This window comes from Excalfactoria chinensis, chromosome 12 (genome assembly GCF_039878825.1).
Source record: "Excalfactoria chinensis isolate bCotChi1 chromosome 12, bCotChi1.hap2, whole genome shotgun sequence".
Classification (NCBI taxonomy): domain Eukaryota; kingdom Metazoa; phylum Chordata; class Aves; order Galliformes; family Phasianidae; genus Excalfactoria; species Excalfactoria chinensis.
In genome coordinates this window covers 2,335,849-2,361,209 of record NC_092836.1, presented here as the reverse complement: position 1 = coordinate 2,361,209, position 25,361 = coordinate 2,335,849, and the positions used below count along the sequence as shown (strand labels likewise).

The 25,361-nt window shown below is 40.2% G+C and overlaps 1 protein-coding gene across 6 annotated transcripts in view; it reads left to right on the top strand.

Moving 5' to 3' along the window:
- Positions 1-25,361, top strand: part of CNTN6 (contactin 6) — a 130,091-nt gene that overhangs the window by 82,228 nt on the left and 22,502 nt on the right. For all 6 annotated transcript variants that reach the window (XM_072347082.1, XM_072347084.1, XM_072347083.1 and 3 more), the window contains 4 exons: positions 3,798-3,982; positions 6,402-6,538; positions 9,773-9,902; positions 10,899-11,049. In XM_072347082.1, coding sequence (XP_072203183.1) covers positions 3,798-3,982; positions 6,402-6,538; positions 9,773-9,902; positions 10,899-11,049 — 603 coding nt within the window. The remainder of the gene's footprint in view (positions 1-3,797; positions 3,983-6,401; positions 6,539-9,772; positions 9,903-10,898; positions 11,050-25,361) is intronic.

Here is a 25,361-nt window from a genome sequence, read left to right as displayed (position 1 = left end):
GTGAAAAGCATATTGAATAATACAAAACGGGACTTCTTTTAACCCCAAATATCTATTTATTTTTTTTTCTTTCCAGGGAAGATGCTACATCTTCCCATTGTTTATCTATTCAGAGCTGAGCTTTTCTAGAGGCTGTTAGTACAAGTATACAACGCTGCCACAAGTGGGTTCCAAATAACCATCTTTACTACATTGACATCACAACACCAGGCTTCACAGCTTTTCAAAGTATCTTTAAGATTTTATGCAAGAGGCTGTAGAGAGATCAAGCACAGAATTCTAAAAACCATGTTTCACATGAATCAGTTTTTCTACTACAAGTGAAGTTTTGGTACTTTCAGCCTGCCTTCCTGATAGAACAAATACCAGAGAATTTGTACCTCAAGAGATGAGGAAGCAGCTCTGCGAGTGCCAATCTCACACAAGTTAATGTGGATGGCCTGTGACCACAGGAGAAGGAAAGATGATGTCTGGTTTCAGAGAATGTGGATTCTTTGCTGTTTCCAAATACATCAAGTAAACCAGAAGCATTTTTTATCAAGGCATCATCTTCATTATGGAAGCTGGAGGTTTCATTATTGAAGCCAGTTGGTGGCCCTGCCTGTGGCAGGGGGTTGGAACTTGATGATCCTTGGGGTCCCTTTCAACCGAAGTCATTCTATGACTTAATGTTTTTGTGGAGTGCCCTCCGGTGCACAAGGGTAAAGCTGTGGCCCAGGTGCCATACATCAACTGGCTGCTGAGTCTCTGCCGTAGGAGAGTGGGGCTCTTGGTGTGGGGCGTAATGCTGCAAAGGGATTAATCTAATGTTCAGTATGACAAGACTTGTCACCAACCAAAAAATATTTTTCATCTCATTTTCTTTCGAAGTTAATAACATTCAGTTTTGTGATCCTGCCGTCTGCGTGGTAGTATAAATTAAATTAGTAGCTGAGCTCAGTACTCTTGGATGCTCTGAGGACTTCAGATATACTATAGATTTATATACAGAGACACTCTCATATTTATGCCTTGTTTTCTTATTTACTCAGGTGAAAGCAAGACTTGCCTGTGAAGTGTAATAAATAAGTACACTCATTGTTTCTTTACATATTCAAAAACTTCCTAACACCAAGCAATTACTTAATTCTTCATCCAATTTGGTTGTTAGTAACCGCTACAGAAAGTAGATACCCCAAATCGGTATGGGAAAGTACCGGTCTGTGCTGGAATGTCAGATAATGACCTTCAGTGTAGGAGTTATGAGAAGTACAACCATAAAATGCCTTGGGTTGGAAGGGACCTTAAATATCATCTAGTTCCAACCTCCGTGCATCATCCTGCAGAAGCTCACAAGGGTGTATTTCTGAAGCTAAGAGAAATCACTGAAGTAAATTCTACATTCATTCTTTTTTAAAGCTATTCAGATTTTCTCAGCTTGAAAGGTTTCAAATGCCCTGTAATACTAGTGCTGATATATGTATATATTTAAATAAGGTATATACTAACTTTGGAAGAAAGTGAAACCACCCCAAACCCTGCCTTTTGCAAAACAGTGATTAAAGCTTCTGGAAACCCTATGGCGAGGATGGAGGTATTGCAGAGGCAATGGAGAAATGCAGAGCTCCTGCAGCCCTATGGTACCAAAGGTCCAGCCACGGCTGGTGGCACATGGCTGAGCTTTGGCTCCTCCTGCAGCTGCTTGCTGAGCCTTTATCTTGGTGAGGGGCTGCACTCCTGACGAATGAATTCCTTCTTCTGACAAAACTAGGCCGCTCAGCACGTGCTTTCCCAGAAGAACAAAGTGCAGTTAAGTATTTATTGCAATTATGCATTTAAAGACAGTCAAGTTGCTAACCCAAACTTGATTTTCTATGTCATCCTGCTGCAGCTGGCATCAGAGGCAGCCTTGTTAGGAAGGATGGGGCTGACAAGGAGGAGAGTTTGCCTTGAAACATCCCCAAGGATGTCATTATAAGTATCTGGTGTGGAGAAGGAAAGCAGGACATCATTTTCAGTGCCAGTTTTGGTAAACTTCAGTTGACAAGTTGACGGAGTGGCCTTTTTCCACAGAGCCCTGCCTCTGGCCTTAGTGTCAGTGCAGGCTTCCCTTCATTCATAGTCGTGCTATGGAAAATAAACTCATAGTATAGGAAATATTTAGATGAAGCATTTTCAGGTAGCAGGATATAAATGAATGTCTAATTGTTTCTCCTCTCTTGCATAAACATCAGTTTCCTTTAATCTGGGTGGTATGGGGGGAAAAAAAGACATCCAGAAGAGGTGCCTTTAAAGTAAGCAGTTAAGGCTTCTAGCATTCAGAGAACAGCAGGATTCCATTACACAGCAGCTATTCACCCATTGTTTAATATGCAGTAGTGTTTTAAAGCCAGCAGTGCTCCCCTTCATGTTGTCAATGGTCTGTGTCAGTCCTTCAGGACGCTGCAGAGTACCTCTGGCTGTTTTCCTGGCTTGATCATAGCAGCACTGGGATGGGCCTGTTCTGCCTGAGAGCTGTTTCTCTTTTAAATGACTAAAACAACTCTGTTTTGAGAAATTCTGCATGAGAAATATCACACAAGAGTTGGTGGGGGAGATGGCACCTTCTACTACACTGACCTGTGTGACAGTCAAGCCCCTCAGCATCCCTAGTAGGGAATGATGCTAAGCAAGTTTGCATTTGCCATGGGCTCAAAGCACAGGAGCTAAACCTGATTTTGCAGTGTTAAGTGTTTTTTCCATTCTATATTGTTGACTTGATTTCTTTGGTCAGTAAACAAGAATTTGAACCAGGGACCTAAATAAGTTATGATCTCTGTTAAAAACACTTTGTATATCAGTGCTGCAGGCCACATAGGGAGACCTTAGGGACTGGAAAGTGAGGGCAGTGTGCGCTTCTGATTTCTATGGATGTCATGCTTTAAAGTTTAGTACCAAGTGTTTGTTGTTGATGTTACTTCCGATGGAATAGATGGCAGCCTTAATCAAAACCACTGTAAGAAGCTGTTCAAAACGTCACTGCTCGTCTGCTTAGAAAAAAGCAGCTTACTTTGGTTTGCTGTTACAGAAGGCAACTGTGACATCTAACACTATTAATATTTCAAAGCGTTCTGGTGACACAATAGATCGTGATAGCAAGGCTTGTATGGTGTATGATATTACCAGGAACCCAAGAATTATTTTGTAGCATTCTTTACACTTGCCTGTTTTTATCATATAGAATACATTGATCTAAATGTAAATGAAAGTGATAGAAAGCTACGAAAGCACAAAACAAGAAATATTCTCTTTAGTCTCTATCTCCTTTCAACCTTTTGTGCTTTCCACTTCCTTGTTCAACTGTCTTCCTGCCCTCCTCTACTTCAGATCCCATTTTTTATACCTAGATTTATTGGTCTTTTTAGCTTCTTTAAATGCTTGTGCAGTGTTTCCTATTTTGAGGTGTGAAAATAGCTCTGTTGCCAGAGGGAATTTGTTTTCTACAAAACAAGTCGTCAATTATTCTGGGTTTCTGTGGTGTTTGTTGGGTTTTTTTTTTTGGACATCCAGAATTGTCCCTTCACCGAACTCTCAGAGTTACTGTGGGGAAAATAAAAATTGGCTTTACAAGAAATCATTGAGGGCTTCATACCACAGTTACGCTTTTGCCCCTGAATAGGTTGGGTGAGTTATAAAACCTCAGCCTTCTGAGCCTCTGCAAATTGCTCTTAGAAACCGAAATGATTTATTTTTTGAAATATGTTTCTATAAAGGGATTTCACATTATCTTTTCTGCTATAACAAACGCTCACTCTTCTCTAATAAATATAATTATTTAGTCCAGTCCCTAATATCAGCTGGAGGAGGTCTGATGGAAACTCATTGACAAAGAAAATCAAACATGACAAAAACAAAGGAGTTCTTGAAATCCCAGATGTTCAGCAAGAAGATGAAGGTTCTTATGAGTGCATTGCAGAAAATATTCGAGGCAGAAACATTGCAAGAGGGCAATTACTCGTCTATGGTAAGCAGATTGATTAATTTCTTCTTCTTTTTTTCTCCTCTACAGAGCCTGATAACATTCAGATGTATTTTGTAGATGAAGTCTATTAGCCCCTTTCTGGGGATATGAAATGTAGTTCAGGTTAAGCTGATTAAAAAATGATTGCAGGTCTGCAGTGACCTTCACTGAATTATATCCTCAGCAAATAAAGATATTTTGCATTAAAACTCAGATTGAAAATGTGGGCTGTGCCGTGATGAAGTTGTAAAGGTTAATACAAGGCAGAAAAAAATCCTTGGTACATTTACATGAAACATTAAGGGCAGGCAAAAAGATTTACTCTCAGTAGCTCACAGCAGCAGAAAACTGTGCTGCCCTGATGCAGATTAGGGAAGGATTCATGAGATTTTGGTTCATATGAGTTCTAGCTGAACAATGTTTCTCCAGAAACAGATGAGGGCAAAGCAGGGGAAACTCATCTTGTTGCCTCCCTCTCCTTCCTCCTTGTGTAAAAGCAGGCAATAATATTTCTGTGAAACTGTTCTCCCATTTCCCTTCCCATCCTACGCATTAATTTCCTGTGGTCCAAGTTATGCATGATGTTCCACTGCAGCCAAAGCAAATTGTATACTCATTTAGTCCTCTTTTTAATACTTGGGAAAAAAAGCAATGTTTATGCGTCAGTAGGAGATATGGAGGTCTTTTCCTGACTTGATGGGTCTTGGAAAATAAGAGGAAAAAATAAAACTTCTTAATAAAAAAGGAATTACAGGAAAGCTAGACTATGTGCCTACAATTAATATCTGTTGAGAAGACCTTGGCGAACAAAGCAGTGCAAGCTTTGCTAATAAGCTACAACTCCTGCTGCCATGGCTAATATCAAGATCTATGCTGGGAATAGAGCAGTCTGCTGCTGCTTTGAATATTTAATTATTTCTTTGTTTTTAAGGGGTTATTTTTGCTCACATTGCTCACTAATTTTCACAGGATGTCTAAGAATTCCGGTAAAACAAAGTTGAGGAAACTACTTGGACATGACTGATAACAACATAGGCAACTACAACATTTTAATCAGTTATTACAGTTTGAAAGCATATAGTCATTAATTGCGCTTTGTAAATTAATGGCCATTCATAGTAAACATGTAAACAGACAGTGTGAAGAGTTTGCACAAGAATTTTTATTGTATTAGGAGTGTACTTGCTTATTATCTACATAATGGACTTCCTCTTAGTTTACGTGCTGCTGTTTTACTCACTCTGTAAGCAGCTCATCTTTAGGAAATGGGTTTTTTTTGCTGGGTGGTGCTTTGTGCACGTGTCTCTGAGAGCAGTGAAGACAACATGTAATTAGAGTAACTTTTGAGTGTGGAGAGTTGTGTCTTTAGTAGACTTTCATGCCCTGTGAAATGTTGGCCTTGTGGTACTGTCAGGGTGATTCAATGGGGCACAGCCATGGGCTTGTCCCCATAGGGTTGTGCTATGGAGGTAGGTTTATTTAATGATTATTTTTTAGTAGCCTGTTCTGCTTATCTTAAAAGATAACAGTTCTCTTCCTGAAATGTAATTGCTGTATATAAGAAATTGGAATACACACACACACACACACACACACACACACACAAAGTCTGAAGATTTATGACTTAACCAAGCCAGGAATCTTCATGGGATGCTGAGACATCAACCACTCACCTGAGACAGGAGGATGCAATGTAGAACCATGCTTCCAGTGGCTTTGGTGTATCCCAGAGCCTGCTGGACATTGGTCATTCTTCCTGGCTCTCATATTCACCAGTATATCACAACTACGTCAGCCTCGTGCTAACTCCTGCTCAGCTCTGTCCTTCTGTGTTTATGTGGATGTTTACAGAGCTTCTTTGTGATTCTTCCAAGTTCTGTTTGTTTGTTTGTTTGTTTCATAAACCTTTATGTCAGTGCATCTCAAGTGTTTAGAAACTGTTTTGAATAATCCTAATTCCTTTGTATAGTGTCTGTTGTAAATTACACTTGAAGAACCTATGATGTAAAACCATCATCTCAGGTATGTGTTTAAAACACAGGGGGTGGCACTTACGGTCTGTGATTTTGATTAGCTGCTGACTAATAGTTTGGATTTTCCTACTTTTGGTACATAGATTATAGCATCTGAAATGGAGTGTCCAGACTTCTGGGCATCTAAAATAACCATTTCTGCAAATTTTGGCCATAAGAAACAATATCTAAACTGAATCTCCTGACCACTTAATTTCTAACATCCTCCCAAGTTAGTCCTGAAGTTCATTCAGTGCCAGGAGATCCGTTGTGCAGAATTTACTTGTAAGACAATGTGAGTGTTTTGGTCAAATACTCATTAGCTTAGCTCAGTTCATTCATTAACAACAGCACACTTCCAGCAAAATCATTTTTTCTCCTGTTTAAAATGATCTGCGTGTTCTTTTCAGCACTCCCTGAATGGGATAAAAAAATCGAAAATGCCTTTCTGTCTCTCTATGACAGTTTGTTTTGGGAATGTAAGGCAAAAGGAAAACCAACCCCTTCCTACAGCTGGTTAAAAAATGGCCAGCCTCTCATGTCCGAGGTAAGGTTCTATCTTTTTAACTTCTTGTCTCCTTTTTACAGGGTTTGGTTATGACGTTCATTGTAAATCATGTTGCTAGTTTCATGAATTTATTAAGTTTCAGAAATGATAATTAGTGCAGCAGCTTAAGCTTTGCAACATAAAGCCTCAGTACTTTGAGTTCATATATATTGAAAATGTCGATTATAATTTATCTTACAAAGCATCTGAGTGTTACAAGATATGACACACAAGATATGACAAGTACAGATGGGTTTATAAATCACCATTATAAGTGGGGAAAGAAGGGTCTGTCCAGAAATAGTGAATGCATGTGTAGGCCACATGTAGTCTGGAAAGCCAGTAGGGTGCCTGTCCTAATTGGCTGGCTGTGGAAAACTGTTTTAGAGCAATCTCATCAGCCCATTAACAACTTGGTTCTGTGGCTTCTGCTCTTAACCTGAGGCTGAATGGACCTCTGGTCTGATGCAGTGTGCATATTAATACTGTAACTGAATTAGCCATGAAAATCAGTTATTAACTGATTAAGTTTAGTATACATGTGACACCCAGTAGTGGAATAACAAACCAAAGAAGACCATATAAAGTTATAAGAATCATAGAACTGCTCAGGTTGGAAAAGTCCTTAAAGATCATTGAGTCCAACCACAACCTAACCAGAAAAAGGGGAATAAATGAAAAACCTCACTTAAAGGACAAAGTGGAGAAGGAAGCAATAGAGTTGTAAGAGTGGGGGATGAGAGAGGAAATCAATTGGAGCTCAGACATCTAAAAGAGCTGATCAGCTACTTATGCAGTCTGGTTTCTGAGAACTCAGCTTTGGCTCTTTCAGAGCAGTATAATTATTCTTTTGTGGCGGCCAAGCTTTGGTACATCCATCTTCCAGTCTTCCGACTTCTGTGACAAGAGATTCTTTGCTGCATTTGTGTTCTGCTGAGGCCGAGTTTCCCTTTTTATTAGCATCTGTGCAGCATCTATTGAGTGTGAAATGGCGTGGCTCATTTGTAATGCATTTTTTAACTTGATAGGAGAAAAATAATACTGTGATTAGTTTCTGTCTAACAAGAACAGATACAGAAGCACTTCCAAAATAGATGTGTTCTGTACCTGCTGGGGTGTAGAACCTACGCTTGTTTGATTTGCTGGTGCTTGTTTGAAATAATTGGAAGGGGGTCCAGTCTGCTATGTGATCTTCTTTTGGATGAATCCTAAGCAACGCTCAACCAGCATCTGAGAAGGTTAGGCAGAATTTACTTGGATTGCAGTTTTTCAGAACCCAATAATTTCACTCATATTGTTGCCTGTTCCTACACAAGATTATCTATTTTCTCTCTTTGAAGACAGTGATATTTAAAGCCTGCCACTCTACAATTGCATCGTTTCAATAAAAATATAAAATAAAAAAAAAAAAAAAAAAAAGGATAAAACTCTACAGAAACATTTTCACAGTGCTTACAGTATATTGTAAATGGAATACTTCAGGCAACAAAATACTGAATGTTATTGCTCAATGGACAAAATGGATAGTTTGAAGGTGAAAGTACAAGGGATGTGTAATAAAATATTCAGACCATCACAGCACCCTGCTTGCTGGAAATATGATGCTTTCCATCTCGGGGCTGATTCTGAGGATATTGTCTGCTCTCTGTAAAACCCTTTTCCCCAACCACCTGGTTGGTCATCTCTGCAGTATTCCTGCTTGTGTACATGGTGTGCTTTATTCTTCTCTTTGTCTGTGTAGTTCAAAAGAGCCAGCTGAGAATGGAGGGGGATTCAGCATGTGTATGAAATGCAAGTGTTACTTCAGAAGGGGGTTTTGTATTCAAAGGATGTTTGTAAAAATAGAATGCATCAAGAGGATAGCAAACAGCCTGAAGGTAAAACTAAGTATGCAGAAGATATTTGTAGCAAGAGCCTCAAAAAATTAACAGTAGATAAGTAATGTAATGTTGTTAATTAGCTTGCAATACACCAACCATACAGCCACAGGCTGTGATCACATCAAATTTCTGAACTGAACAAGGTTGGACTCGGTCAGTTCCTGGTTGGGAGACCTCCAAGGAAAAAGACAGCACTGAAACACAGAGCTCCCTAGCTCAGTAGGTGGCACCCTCCCCTCTGCAAGCACAGAGAGAAATCTCCCCGCGGGGATGCAAAGGGCTAATCTGTTCTGCGCTTCACAGGGATGTTGTAGATGCTTCTAGCTGTTCAGCAAAGGACAGCTTAACAACGTATGTTCCTATGTTACTGTTTCAGAGGCAGTAGAGCCAGACTAAGACATAATAATAATAGCACTGTTGTTTCAGATTTGCACTTGGTGATGGAATTTATATTCCCGGTTGTGGGCTTCTTCCTCATGGATCTGTTTTGGAGAACGCACTTTCTCTTACTTCTCAGTGTTACGCTTCACAATGGAGCTGAGATCACAGAATATCTGGCTTTAAGTTAAGCTTGTATCATGAAACAAGCTTTTTAATTTGCCAAAATAATTTAATACACAAAAACTAAGCTCTTGTCCGAATTTACCTACTGTGCAGTTTCCACTGTTTCAGCAGTATTACACCAAAGAAACGTACTGTAAATAGAAATTCAATGCATGAGGAATGTGCAGTTCCTCTGAGCTGAACAGCTGGCTTTGGGCTTCAATAGAAATTTAGGAATTGACTTTCAGGAGTGCTTTTTCACCCAGAGGGTGGTGTCACATTGGAACAGGTTGCCCAAGGAGGCTGTGGATGCCCCATCCCTGCAGGCATTCAAGGCCAGGGTGGATGTGGCTCTGGGCAGCCTGATCTGCTGGTTGGTGACCCTGCACATAGCAGGGGGGTTGAAATGAGATGATCATTGTGGCCCTTTTCAACCCAGGCCATTCTGTGATTCAGAACATTTTCAGTGGATCGTATTTTTTTTTTTTCATGACATGGATCCAATGACACTTCAGAATTTTGGCTATTTGAATATCTCTGTCACCTGGGGAGGTTAGCTGATCACCTTCTATTATCCAATTATCATCATTGGATTAATAGAATAGAGGGGTTTGGACCATGAGTTAGGAGGTCTGGAAAAATAAAAACCATTGTAACTGATGTATGCATCACTTGTACATGCACTTTTAATAGAAAATAGCATATCTACTCCTGAATTATGTTTAGGTGCAACAGTGTGATACCAAAAATATTTGGGATCATATGTTTATTGGCTCCGTTAATCTGTTTTTGATTGTTTTTCCTTTATCAGGAGAGAATTCAAGTGGAAAATGGAACTCTTATCATACCGACACTGAATATGTCAGACTCTGGCCTCTATCAATGTGTGGCAGAAAACAAGTACGATACTATTTATGCCAGTGCTGAATTGAGGGTTATAGGTGAGTAAATGGCATTAAAATGACGTGTAATGGGATGCTCCCTTTAAAGATCTGAAATCAAGAAATGATTAAATTTTACCTGACAGTTCAGGCTCATGCTATTTTGCTGCTTGAATTTCATAAAGCTGTATGTAAATGTTTATTGGTTTCACGGCTGCTTGGGGGGGAAATTTCTGATCCCATGTGTGAACTTTTCCAAGTTTAAATAATTCTTCTCACTTTGTATTTTGAGCTATTCGTAGCTCTTCTGCAGCTTTAAAAATAATTTCAGAAAGTGGGAAAAGTTTTAATATTACATAAAGAACATATGGCATATGTGTATATAAAAGCATAACAGAACAAATAATGTAATGAACAATTACCAGAGATGCACATAAAATGGGATTCTTTCCCAAACAGTGAAAAGTATTCCAGTATAGATAGCAAAACATAAAGGCTGTTCTACAGCCAAGTGCCATTCAGAGCAGTGGAACACTAATTTGGGGAGCACCTAACTGTTGCATCATAGTATCATGATGATAACTGTTGTACAGGACTTATTTGCTGTTTCTCTGAAAGAATTTCCCCATAGGTTACTGGACAGATCTGTGTGTAGTGCTTTCAGAAAACAGATGAACTGACAGTCACTGAAAAATGCCATTTGTAATTGAATCTTCTTAACACCATGGATGACGAGCTGTGACTGGGATCAGGAATCAGCTTCCCCTATTGCTGATGTAGCTCAGGAGCCTCCCTTACCACAGACAGACATGTCCCAGTCCACAGAGAATCTTAAGGAGTGATGTCACACTGGAGAGTTCAGATCAGCAGCATAAATAAGACTCAGTGGATTCCGTGCTTTCTTACTCAGATATATTCCTCATGTTTGACACACCCACTTTTGTAGAAACCCTAAAAGCAAAGCAATTATTGGATTCACCTACTGTGTTACTCAAAAGAATTCAGCAAGTTCGTCCAATAACTTAACAACTGCATTCTGCTCTTCTTTATTCTTAGTGGCAGCCCCAGATTTTTCCAAAAATCCTGTGAAAAAAACATCCGTTGTTCAAGTTGGTGGTGAAGTCACCATTGGTTGTAGACCAAGTGCTTCTCCCAGAGCAGCTATTGACTGGAGAAAGGGCCCCGAGGTGCTGCGCCTGAACAAAAGGTACTGTAATAAAGCAGCTGCTGGATTGTTGGGTGTTCTCTGTTTTAATATCATTTAAACAGCACCGCAACACAGCTGAGTTAGTATTGCTTTTGACAGCTTATTGATGGAAAGCTTTGATGCCAGAGGCCTATTCTTTAGCAATAGCCATACAGTTCTGCAGATAGAAAGCTGACTGAGAACAAAGACAAACCGAATCCGCTGGGGTAATTGTATGATACATATGCTTGTGTTCATCATCAGTTAACTCACTGCAATGCTATTAAAGCCAACTGTTTGCCATGTGCAAAAGCCTGAGTGAATCAACTTCATGCAGGAAGCATCAGTGGAGGCTTCGGGGAGGTGGAACATACCCCCAGGCTGCAGCATAATTGCTTGGCATCTGTACAGGTTGTACAACAACCCATGCCTAAATCATCCTCCATATCCTCTGTCTGTGCTGTTCAGGCAGGACTGAGCCACTGGATCAGTGTGCCAGGATGCTCACACACACTGGTGTGTGGTAACATGGTTTTGTGCAGGGCTTTGCTGACATAGGGTCTGCCCGGGCTACCAGCTGATTTGTGAGTTGCCACAAACTCACTATAGCATTACCTTCTGATATAAGTATCAAAACGAGAAATTACTTGCGGAACTGATTAAGTTGTGAACAGCAGACATGATGTAAAATAATACTGTCCCCCATATAGAAGTGAAGGCAAACAGAATAGGGAACAGTGTCTTAAGAAGTGAAATCTTCCTCAGCAGTTCCTTCAGTTCACAACTGTAACAGCAACACAGTTCTATCACATCATCATTTTCAAAGGCTAAAACCAGAGCTAGTAATTCATAAAGTTCTGGGCATCAAACAGCAGATTTTGCAGGCAGTACCAGTTGTTCAAAGACGCTGCTTTGGGTCATGTAAGGGATATCACTTCAGTTCTTTAGAGCAACTTTATTTGCATCACAGTTTGAGATAAGTATTTTCCTATCCCATACTGCCATGGTGTACAATGCTGATAACAGTAAATATAAGTTTTGTGCAAGAAGGTGCAAAGTTGAGGAGAGATTTTGCTAAGGCACTTGCAGTGAAACAGAAATAATCAGGCAAGCAGTCTGTGCTAGAGGATGTAGAGAACTTTGCAATGGTTTTTCCATCTCTTCAATAATGCCAGTTTTATTTTCCATTTAACCACTCAGCTATTAGCTAAAAATACTTTTCTAACCAGTGCTCGCTCTGATATTTCTATTTGCATTTTGATTGCGTGGTCTATTTGACAGAAATTCCTATTCTTTCCTATTGGATGTGGTCTACCACAGTATACTGCACGCTCCCAGTTTGCCACGAGCAAGCTCTGAATTTTCTGATATTAAATAACAGGAGTGAGGATAGCACCATCTAAAACTTGCAATTCAGATCACTGAATTAAGCCTAGACCTTGAAGTTCCAGCACCATGATATTCCCCATCTGATCTACTCATAAAAAATATTTACATACTGTGTATTTACTTATATTCCTGTCTTAATTTACTAACAATAATTATAAGCACGCTGTAATTTTTAAGCATCCCATAAGGCCTTTGCTGCTGAGCAAAAGTAAACAAAAGGAGCAGGATTTGCACTGAAGTGAATGAGAGGATTTTAGACGCTCCACGTGCAAAGCATTATTGCCTGTGTGCCCACTGGTGCGGGGCAGAATTTGAGGCTTTTGGATTATTAAATGACAAAATAGATAATGCTACAGCTTTAGAGAAGGTAAAGTAAATCATCTGTATGGTGTTTTTCAAAGAGATCTTTGTGATAGAAAGCAGAAATAAAAAGAGTTCTTGTATGGCTGTAATTTCTCTTCAGAGCTCATTAAAGTACTAAAATCACACATCCTTACTCATAAAAACAGAGAGAGAACCTGCTTTTGACTTACTTGTGTGTATGATTAAATCCTGCCATGTCATGTACAGACACACTGTTTTAACTAAACCTTTGCTTATATCAGTTCTCATGCTATTATGCAGCATTTCTAATCTCTGTGGATTCCTCTTCTACCTTTTATTATTATTATTATTTTAAGGCAGGTTGGGCTATATATGCTGGAGGGAAAAAGGAAGGAAATACCAATCCCTCGTGGTTCTGACAGCAGAACTGTGATGGACACGTTACAAAATAAGTCAAACCCCATAGCTTCCAGGGAATGACTTGGACTAATTTGATCTTTTGTTACAGAAATAGTGCAACTAGACTTGTTTCACACTAAGGGAAAAAGGATATTCTTTCTTTTTCACCTTCCTCTTTCCACTCGTAATGGTTTATTTGATGATGATTGTGGCATATATGGCCACTGCTCGGTTTGATCCTATGAACTCTTCAAGCAATGTTAGTTTGCATTATATTACATTAACGTCAGTTTAAGTACGTAAGTAGAAATGTGCTAACTAGGAAGAGTTGTAAAACCGTCCATACTATTAATATAAGCACTGTGAAATATTTTGTACTTGATTTCCTCTTTGTTTACCAAGCTGCAGAGCTTGGTGAAGGTTCTCAGCCTGCAGCCCCCTTCCCAGGGCACAGACAGGTTTCTCCAGCCCCACTTATCGTTCCCATCTTCTCTGTAACTCATAAACATCTTTGCTCAGCTCTTCAGCTACTTTTGTGCTCTTGCTTGTGCAGAATACTTTATTACCTTTGAATCACATACATAAATCCTTCAAAACATTCCCAAATCAATAAATTTTCACATTAAATGGCAAAACAAACTCTATCAGATCTGCTTCCTGATCCTCATCTGCATAAGTACTTTATTTCAAGATTCTCTAAAATCATTTAAATCCACTGTTAGGAGCCACCCCACCAAATAGTGGGGTTTATCCTTGCCTCGTGCAGCTGGCTGCTTTAGAGGCAGAACTTGAGGTTATCAAATACAGGAATCAAAAAGGAACCCTGCAGCTGACTAATCTGAGCTCTTTCTACCTGCTTCCTCCTTCCTGTGATCCCCAACCAGCTCCTCTGGATCATCCTAAGCTGTGAAGTTTGACACAGGTGTGAGCTATTTTTGATGTTGGGTATTCCCAGTAAGTCCAAAGGGAGTTTTCTTCATCTCACGCCTCGCTGAGGAAAAGTAGAGAGAAGATGCAGAAAGGGAGAGCAATTAATATATTAAACACAGCAAATTTTCTAGCCTAGATACTGATCTCATCACGAATGCTTGTCTTATTTGTGCCGTTGGTGGGATCGGGAGCCTCATGGCAAACGTGTTTCTGAAAAATTCTTTTTGATTGAAGCATTTTAATAAACGGGAATTGGAACCCTACGTACTTACCAGGGAGAGGTGCTATTCCCTCAGCATGAGATGAGGATCCCCAAACACTGTAGTGAATGCATATAAACAAATGATTCACTCCACTCAGAATTTAAATGAAGACTGCTTAGGGAAAACAGAGAAATGAGGTAGGCTGAAAAAATGCATTAGTCATATACAGCACTTTCCATGCATTAATAATCAGTAATAAGCAAATATTCATAATTTAAATTCTTTCCTGGGGACTGGACAAGAAGTACGTCAATAAAACATGCTCAGTACTTGTTGGCTCCAGGTCTCGCATGCAGGACTGTGTTCACCCCTATCTCAGTGAAGGATGGTAATTGATTCTTGGCCATAAGTAAAGCTACTCTACCCTGGCATATTCTCTCTCATATACCAACACTTGTTGGTATTTTGCATTCAAGTTATTGCCATTTATCAAAGGAAATGTGGAAGAAGGGTTGAAACAGCTGAAATGAAAAGCTGTCTTGCAGGAATCTGATGTGATTCTGAGCAGTTGTTGTGGCTGAAGCCTACCATTATGAGGGCAGGAAGATGATCCGCTAATTGCTGAGGTCTTACAGCTGCCCCTTGGAGGCTGGAGCTGGGGGGGATTCTCCTGCTCCCAGGTGAGATGCAGCAACCCAGCGGGTTGCATTAGCTGAAGGGTTGGCTCCTCTCATAGCCGTGTGCTGCATCTGAGCTGCTCCATCAGCAGATGGATCTCCTGAGCTTAACTGCTCTTCTTCAGCCTTTCCAGTGTGCCCAGCTGCTGTCTGCTGCTGCTCTTTTTCTGCTGCTCCACTGTTGAGAGCCAGATCCCCATCTCAAAAATGTGTGTATATACATACCTTTAAAACTTTTTGGTTATTTGCAAGAAAGAGAATAAATAAAGGCTGTCTTCTTGTGGACTGCTGTTGGAATTAGAGAAAGGAGGATTTTAAAAAGTGAGGAAAACTAATTGGTAAACATGAGAAGTCCTCAATCTACTGCTCAAATAGTACGCACAAAGCATATTGCGCTGTGAAATAGCATTTCAGCTTGAACCAATTTGAGAAGAAATGTGTCAGGGCAGTTCAACAAACTGCAACGAAACATTTCAATTACCAGAATGTCAGCGTTGTTTGTTTAGCTTGTATCGAAACCTTCCAGAATATCCATTATTTAAAATAAATAAATAAATAAAAAATCCTGCTTGGGGAGGAATCACGACAAAAGAGATTGAGAATTCCAAGTTTTGCCATACTCTACTAACAAAGGAGGAGATGGATGTTACTTAGCTTTTATTTAGCTGAAGTCAATATGCAGTGTAAGGTAGTTATTTACTTTTTTCTTGGCAGGCACCTCCGTCTCAAATGAGATGCCAAACTTTTAGATGAACAAAGCTGGGGAATGAAACATCCACAGTGTTTGAAAAAAAAAGAAGCCTGGACTGAAGTCACACGAGTTGCAAAGTACAGACAAAGAGAAGCTTTGCTTGTCATGCTGCTTAGTGCCACAAACTGCCCTGATTTGTGCACTCACTGTTTGCAGATAAAGGTAGTGCAGGCATTTGTATGCTGGTAGCAATTTTCACATGCAACATGTTTTCTTATGCTATTCCAGCACTTAGCATTCTGTTCCCAGCTTTCTACATTGATGTGGCTAGATGAGTAGGAATGGGATATTAATGTTGCTATTATTTTATTTTTAAGTCCACTTTTTGAAGCCTGGATTAGGTGTATCTCCATTTTATCCCTCTTGCTTTTCTGTCACAAGAGGCTTTGCATAGCTTTGATGATATGCCTTAACCCCTCTATCTTATCATTGTCTGTGTGCTTGTAAAGAAGTTCATTTCCTATTTTAGCTTTTAAATAGAGCACTTGAAGTGTGGGCATCAGCAATCAGAGCAATTCCAGATATCTTAGACTCTATCGCTGTAAGTCAACATGAATACAAATTAAGCTTATCTCTTGATGAAATTCTAATTTTGCTGAGGGAACCAATGAAATTGATTCCACATCTGCTAAATTTGATTAATCAGTTCCATTCCTTGCTAACAACTAGACTGACAGAAATCAAAGACATGGTTTTACCTGCCTGCAATCACTGCATTAGGTCTGAACTTACATATTAAGATAGGAAAACTCCTGCAAAACCTGAGATTGCGGTGTACAATTGCTTTGGGTTTTCAACTCTCTAGCCGCGCTACTGCTATCTGTTTGGTGGTGGTAACCAGACAAAATCCATCATTACACCCTTCCCAAGGGAGCACTGAAAGTTGCAGGGAGTGTTCTACATTCTGGCTAAAAATGTCTTATTCTCAGATTATAACGGTCTCTGTTTCTACTCAGATGATAGTAGCAAAGGTACTGTGAAAGACCAGTAGAAGTAGGAAAGATGTAGTTCTTGGATATTTGTTTGCTATCGGCCATGCTATTTTTCTGTTTTCATTGTTTTATTGCAAGCTTTTTCCAATTTTCTTCCCATTTCTAGATAACGTCATCAAATCAATCAGGACCATAAAACATTGCAATACCTGCCAATGACTGAGTAAGCATGAGCAGAAATTTTTGGTGATTTGGCAAAAATGATAATATTGGCATAAGACAAATGTTGCCATCACAGGAGTGCTAGGAAGTGTCTGACTGACCTGCAGTACCTTCACATTTCCTTCATATTTTTTGTCTTTCCAGTTGTTTCTGCCTTCACCTTGAGATGAGAGGGAAGGCCAGAGAGTAGAAAGCGTATGAATGAGAGATGAGGAAAGAGATACAGAGAGAAGGAAGAATGAGCACAGAGGAGGGGAAGAAAAGGACAGTATTTTAATTTTCTTCTTAATCTTATCTTGCTTTGTTTTTCCCCTTTCTTCCTTCTCTGTTATCTTTTCATTTGAAGTTGATCCACTGTAAAGTAATGAGAAGACAGAAGGGGCCCCCCATTGCTACTTGACCCAATGGAACTCTGTTGGGCAGCAGGCAGAATATTAGTGCAGTGGAAGGCAGAGGAAAAGGCTTTTCTTTCCTTTTCTCTTCTCTCTCCTTAGGGAGTTTCATAATGGAACAAGCCAATAAACTTAATTTCATCATGTATTACTGACTACTTAATGCAATAGTGTTTAGCACATCAGATAGAATGAGCATCAAGTAAGCAAATGAACCATATGTTCTCACGTTCGACAAAGAATGACAACCTGCACAATACTGGATTTATTACAATTTCCCTCCTGTATGACATCTCTGTAATGCAATTTTAAATTGTTCCTAGACAGCTCCTGGGAACCTTGCTAAGGTGAGCCTTTCTGAGGGGCTGTCCTACATGCTGAGATGTCCCAAGCAATCTGTCACTCTTCTATGTCATATGGAGTTGTAATAAACTAAGCCCTAGTGAGTGTCGGTGTTGTGCCCTCTCTCCCTTTCAGTTCATGTTCTGTCCCTGCTTCATGCACATATTCTGATTGATGTTTAGGATTTGATCCAAAGCCAGCTAATCTCACCGGAGCTTTTCCATTGACTTCAACAGGCTCTGTATCAAGGTTCCTAATTAGGAGTTTGCAAAAAAATAATGAGAGAATGCAACCTTCTGTGCTGCTATTCTAGTCCAAGTTGTACTGCCATCTACATCATTAGTGCTGCACTTATTCTTGTGCATATTGCTACTGCATGCAGAAATAAGAGTAACTGGTGGAAAACATGCTGTGCTGCACTGCACAAGTATCGAGTAAAAGATTCCTGATTGAAAAAGTTTTGCCCTAAATGTAGTATTAAGAAGCAACAGATTGAGGTATGTTGGGGAGATGATGTTGAAAGATGCAATAGAGTGATATTGATTAGCATGATAGGCAAGTAGTGCACAGAGTTAAGATGGGTCATTGGTGTGAAGGCTGAGATCAACAGATGAGTGTAGTCAGGCTGAGCAGAGCAGAGGGATTCAGGGGATGAGCTCAGAGAGAAAGTCAATGGCAAAGCAGCAGTGAGAGCTCCTCAGTAGAGGAGAACATGGCTTTGGGGCCTTCCTTTTTTGCTGTCTTAGGAATTGCTCACCTGTGCTAGGGATTTGGATCTACTCATTCTGAAACCCCTTTCCTGATGTGATTGTTAAAAATTAATCACTTCAACATTAGAACATGCTACAGCAAGAGCATCCCCAGCACTGCAGATCTATTATGTGTGAGCATGCACACAAACACACTGCTTCAGGATCTGTGAAAACAAACCGGTACCACACTGTGTACCTGGTGTCACTTGCCACTTGTATATACAAAACAATTTAAAGTTAACTGCAGATTTTATTGTACTTTTATTTTTGAAATACATTCTGACAAGCAGATAGGGAAGAAGATTTCTCTATGTGAATTAAACTCCCACACAGAGGGTAATTCAGGGCCTTATGTACTGTTTAAATTCTACTTAAGTCCCACATTAAGGGCTTAGTTTTACATCTGGAGTGAATTTGGCTGTATGAATGGCTGCCTCTGATAAGATCTGAATCATAAAAGTAATGATTAATGGTGGGATTAGATTGAATACTATTAGTGTGGGCATACCATCCTGTGCTGGAAGAACTTTCCTCTGATGTAAAGGTCTCTTCAAAGCAACAGAACTTGCCAGCAAATAGAAAATATGGCAACCTTTTTTCTATATCAATTCCGTTTGATTTCTACCTGGATTCTCAACACAGAATTTGTGAAGTCTGGTTCCTGGTCCTTTCCTTTTTACTGTTTCTTTATCACTGTATTTTTGTCAGGTGTGACTGTCAGATTGATGTACAGCTATGTAAATGCTGCGTTTCATTACACCCTGCCTGTGAGGTAGACCTATTTGGATGTGGTTTAATGAGAACTGTTGGTGATGGGTAGATGGTTGGACTGGGTGATCCCGTGGGTCTTTTCCAACCTTGGTGATTCTATGATTCTGTAACCAAGAAATGTCTCTTTATGGCTGGGCTTTGTGGGGTGCAGCTCGTGTCTCAGTCAGGTTTATCTGACATCTCATGGCACTGGTTTTTTAGATGCAGGTTTCAAGCAGGACAAGGACAGACATGGGAGAGAATAGTTATAAATAGGCCATGTCTGGTAATATGGCATGAGACCCATTTCACCATATGGGAGAAGACCAGAACAGAGCATGGATGTTTGGTGCAGCAGACTGGGGATGAAAGGGCTAACAAGCAGCTTAAAACTATTGCAGTGATTTAGAAAGCTGAAAGGATTAAAGTGGTTTTGGCACCAATCTTTTGTTTTCTTTCATTACTAACTCAGTTACTTGGTTGGCACATCTTTCTTTCCCATACACGGAGAGGTGCTGCTGCCCAGGACTCCTCAGCTACAAATCTGGAGATACAGTAATGCAGAATGTTCAGACAGAGCTACAGGCTGATGGTTTTGCTGTGTTTTTTCCTCTGGCCGTCACATAAAGACATCTGCCTCACATTTAGCACTCGAGTATCTTAAAAACAGGGCCTAGCAACCATAACTATTTTATGCTAATGGGAATGCCATCTCCTGAAAATATTATAATTTGTCTTGAAGCTTCACGATGGCATAAAACTCGGTTCAGATGTCTGCATATATTTGAATAAGGTAAATATGTGCTATCTCAAATAGCAGAGATTCTACACGGAAATAATGTTTGTTTTTAGGAACAGTGAGGGATTTTGGAAGATGGCAACAAGCAGTGTTTTGCTGACACCTTCTACCATTGCTAATGGCATTCTGCTCTAAAATATTTCAATAAGATTATTCAGCTTGATTGTGGAGTTTTGTTTTGATCTAAATAGTTAGCATGGATTTTAATGGCATTTATTTTATTTCCAGTTAACTGTCAGCTGCGCAGATAAGGAAAATCTTCGTTTAAGCATAGTTTATTAAATGGCAGTACTATTAGCATACAAATTACATTCAGAATAGATAAACAGGTACAAAGATCATTAACATATAATACAGACAGTTGGATCTCAGATGGGACTCAGTGGGACCTTTTCAAAAATACCAGAGCTGTCATCCGCAGGTACAATTCATTCACTCAGTCAAACTTTACTCACATTCACATCTGCATAAATCAGTAGGAACCGAGTCTCTGGAGAGCTGTGCTCATGTATCTGCCCCTCGCTTGCTTCCCCCCCATACTTTTTAATTCAGCCTCCCTTGTGCTTTACCGATCTTTGCACAATTGGAAGAGTCAGCTATTGTCTCGGTGACTGCCGGCATACCCGCTAGAAATGTATAAACAATGTGGCTTTTCAGAGCCTATGAAATCAGGAGTGGTTTTGCTCTCGAGCACCAAAGTGAGACTGAGAAGATATAGTTACAAATAGGATCTCTCAGATAATAAAAATTACTTTGCCTCTGATTTCATCAGATCCAGCGCGTTTTTATCTGCACAGTGCCACAATGATGGCTTCAATAACATTACGAGGTGTCAGACACTTGATGTTAGAGGCAGACAGGAGAAAAGAAGGGTGAATCTGTACATCAAGTATCAGGGTTACTTTATTTGGAGAGGAATTATTTTATGCCCTTGAAGAGATAACTGTAATACTGGCAGCACTGAAATCTGCAGGCATAGGTTTGAATCACCCCTGCTATTACACCAATGCAGTTCAGCTGATTTTGATGGGGATTTCAAAGACGTTTGCTGTATTGAATTAATGCAATTCACATCCATGAATTAGAATCGTACCTCTCTAACAAGGATTGGCTGAACAATGCGGCTGTGTGCAAAATTACCTCTGCTGCTCTTTAAAATCTAATGAGTTGACACCTCTTTCTTTTCCCAGGTTTTATTTTTCTATCAGCCTTGTTAAATACATATTATTCTTTCATGCCCTTAAGATCAAAGCAAATAGCCATCAACAATCTTTTGTTCACATGAGACAACGCTTTCGGAGATGGTTTGTTTGGCCTGGTTAATTAAAAGCTGTATCTATTGTCCCTGCCTGATTTCTCAAGTTCTTTACCTAAAAAGTATGTGTGACAATTTTAATGAGCTCTCACTTCTTCCCAGCTTCGTGTCTTCTACAGAAGCATTGCAGTCTCTTCTTTTTGAACATGACAGAGTTTTGACTCTTGGGTCTCCTGTTTGTTTTCCCTTCTCACTTCTGCACTTGTCTTGCATGTTAATGGAGTCACTCAAGGAGGACAAGGACATGGATCAATCCCATGAAATTAGTAGATTAAAAACAAACAAAAGGACATCACTGCGCTTAATAAACCAAGGAGAAAATTCTCCCAAACTGGTGCATGACTGAAGGTTGACAGAGATGCGAAGAGCTGTGGATCCCCTCTGGGTGGTTTTCATCGTGCTTGGAAAGGCACTGCTGCTGGAACCAAACCTGCATTGCAGCCCACCTGGTGCTGGGACAGCACTGCAGGGCCCTGCCCTCCCTTCTTCCATGGGAACGGCTGCAGAACTGGAGAGCTGTGCCCTGGAACTGGGCTTTACAGCTGTCTTACGTTCCTATGATCCACTGGAAGCAAACTTCATGCACCATATCCACCTCTGTGGGGTAGGTTCCCAGGCTTGTTACATAGGGGGGTGATATTTCTGAGTATTTCTAACCATCTCTTGTGTGCTGGAACTTTCATATGAGTTTGTATCACTGAATTTTCTATCTCCTTCTCCTCACAGCATCTTTGCTTGATTGAGCTATTTACCCAGAGAGAACTTGCATAATTCAGGCAGAAATACCAGCATTAGAGCACTCTGTTAAGTATTTCAGCACTCTGTAAGTCAGAGATGCCAGTTCAGACTTAGGCTTTTGCCCAAGCAATCCCTTGCTGCAGCAGGATTTTATGAGCAGCTGTGTCTCAAACAGCTCATTGCATTTTCTCCTCCATAGCAGGGAGACATTCACCAGATTCACTGCCGGCCTTTCAACTTTTGTCCCTTGGCAAACCCTTGTTTACTTACTGAGTAAAGTCTCATTTTCCTGGCAGAGAAAATATTCTACTGGCATTATATCCAACAAGTTAAACTTTTCTATCTCGTCTCATTACTTGAAATTACCTTGTCTCCCGATGCAAGTGGTAAGAATTATTATCCATATCCTTCACACAGTGTAAAATGTTGTGAAAAGTAGCGGTTTTCAGCAAGCCTTTCAGCAGGTGAGACGTGCATTTCACAGCTTCTTCTTAAACTGTTTGTTAGAGCCTGATCCGAAGTGCATTAAAGGAAACATTCCCATCGCCGTCAGAAACGCAGTGCTGTAATTTGAAAGGCAAATGGAAGAGGACAAAGTGAAGCCCCTCTGAACCCACCCACAGCATAAAGTCATGGCTTGGAGGAAGTTTATGGCGACTTTGCTGTACATGGCAATGGGGTCAGTGTTTCACAGAGCTTTTTCCCTTGTATTCAAAATGCATCATGTTGATTTTCTGCTGTGCTCTGCTTTCTCTCTTGACACAGACCTCAGTACATTTGTAAATTACTTCTTTCTTTTTTCTTTGTTTTGCTTTAATTCCCTTCTTTGCCAGCCAATTACTCCAGATTCCACTCTGCTTTTACATAAATTCTGCCCAAGTATCATATGTATTACTGTCTCTCTAATTGTCTTCAGGTAATGTGACCTCTGCCAGGTTTCACACTGCTCTGAAGCTTTTATTAGCTCTTGGCTTGTCTCTGCCAAGCGCTGTTTTTTTTTTTCCATTGAAAGAACCATTCTATCTCAACTCTCCGGGTTGTGGAAGTATTGCTTCAGAACAACAGTTCTACAGATCAAACACTGCCTTGTCAGCACTTGAGTGGGTACCAACCCCTCATGGTGGGTAAACCACAAAGCTGTGAATTATTCAGATCCCAGTTCCTAACGAAGAATACACAAAAAGAAATCTGAGCCAGACATCACTAAACTTTGGTGGAAAAGCCCACAGTGGGCTCAGCGCAGTGCTTTCAAAGTTTCTTCCTTTATTATTCTGCATTTCTACTGACTGCTTTTCCCAGATATTTACAGTAGAAGGTTTTGGGGACTGGCATTGTCTTCTTTTCCTCTTTCCCACTTCTGGATTCCAGTTTGTGCCTAATGCTTTTACATACAACTGCAGTTAAAATAACAGGATGTCAGTATCTGGTGGTGAGACAGGTGCTGTTTTGGCTCATTATAGCTTATACGTCAGGTATCCAGTCTGTGAACACTTGCTGATCTCATCTGAGTACCTGTTGGTGCTGTATGATAAAGCCACCACACAGCAGCCAACCAGCACACGAAGGAGATGCACTCCCAGCCCCTGGTTTGATGCACAGCATCGTGATGCCAGTGGAAAGGTCAAATTCTTTCTTGCTTATTCATCCCTATCTGAAAATGTTATTTGGTTGAGTCATTGTTGTATTGAAGAGTGTACTTTATTGCTCTTCTCCAATTTAATATGGATATATGATAGATTATTAAACCCCAACTTATTTTCTCATCATACTCCAAATTGCAGGCAAGCAACCACTGCAGTACTGGTGATTATTGCCAAGGTAACAAAGATTTTTCATTCAAACCTGAATCCTTTTCCCTCTCAGCTCATCTCCCCATCGCCCCTCATCAGGTGGGCACTACATCACCTCTGTTCAGCCCCCACTCTGCATCCCTGGTGTGGTGCAGGATGGGTTGGCCCTGTTGCTCCAGGAAAGGTCTGAAACCCACATCTGGCACTTCAGCTAAGGCTGAAAACAGGTAATGGGAAGAAGTACAAGGCCTGATGTGTGTTCTGTGTATAGCGACAAGCATGTAAATACAAGAGTGGAATACAGAAAGGTGCTGTGATGGTTTGTGTGATTTAACAGCTATGATAGTACTGCCAGCTTCAACTGCTGCTCTTGTTATTGTTCATTTCCTTTAATAATTCATTGCATCATCCAATCTTATGTTGTCAGTAATAAATATTAAATACCCAAGTTGTGATGCATGAATTAGATATTTTCTTTTTATAAAAGCATTCTTGTGTTAGATTTAAATGTCAATTAAAAGAGGAATATAAAAGAATAATGCAGTGCTTCTGTGAGCACTGGAATGAGTGAAGCCTCTTTTCCTGGGGATTTATGACTTACGTCTGGATTCTGTCAGATCCTGCAAAGCGTGATGTCTGACTGTAGCTCATCCCTGTGCAGTGCAGATTCTCTGATGCCTACTAAGGAGTGTGCTCATACAGGGGCCTTACTAGCAGGAAAGGCTGTACACTGAAACCCCAACCCCATTTTCATGTGATTTGAGGATCTTCAAGTCTTCCGGTCTAAACTCAAAAAATTATTAAAAGCTTCTGCATCAGGAGCATTAGTTGGGTGGAAGAACTGACATCGAATTAAGAAGATCTTACAGAATAATGTCTTTTCTGTCCTAAAGCTCATTCCCTAACGATTCTATTTCTGTATATTCATGAAGGAAGTCTTCTTGTCCTGAATTGTTTTCCCTGTATGTAACAGAAAGAGGTCTCAGGCCTGCTGTGTAAGCCTACCTACAGAAAAATACCTACAGAAAATTCACGCTGAGCACTGCACTGGCATGCATCCGAAAGGTATCTCATTGACACGAAGAGGCATGTAAACAAGCTTGGAAATTAATTTTATCCACAAAACCCAGGAGTGGTTCTGAAATCACTATTAAATGCAATTTACCCAATCCTCTGCAAACCGATGTGAACAACATAGTGACTAACAAGGTGATTTGAGGGCCCTGGGAGAGAGTAGTGTGTTTGATTTGGCTCCTTGGCTTGTGAGATGGCATTTCAGCATCTCAGCTACTCTGCTAATGTCTTTTAATAATCCTGACAAAATTGCACAGGCAGCTGGCCTCAGACATAACGTTAGCATCTCAGCATCGGGATCTGGAAAAATGTCCCCCATGGTCAAATACAGCACAATTAGGTAAAAAGTTGGGTCTTCCTTCTTTCTCTTGAGACTCCTAATTTTACTACAAGCGATCTGGATAAGTTAATGGTCAATTCCAGTATGTCAATATAACATTCTCAATATAGAAATCAATAATGAGCAGAGGTGAAAATTAGTTGCTGCATATTCAGCTTGCTGTGGAAGAGAAAAGAAACATAATGGAAGCACTTAAATATTAAAGGAAGGATTG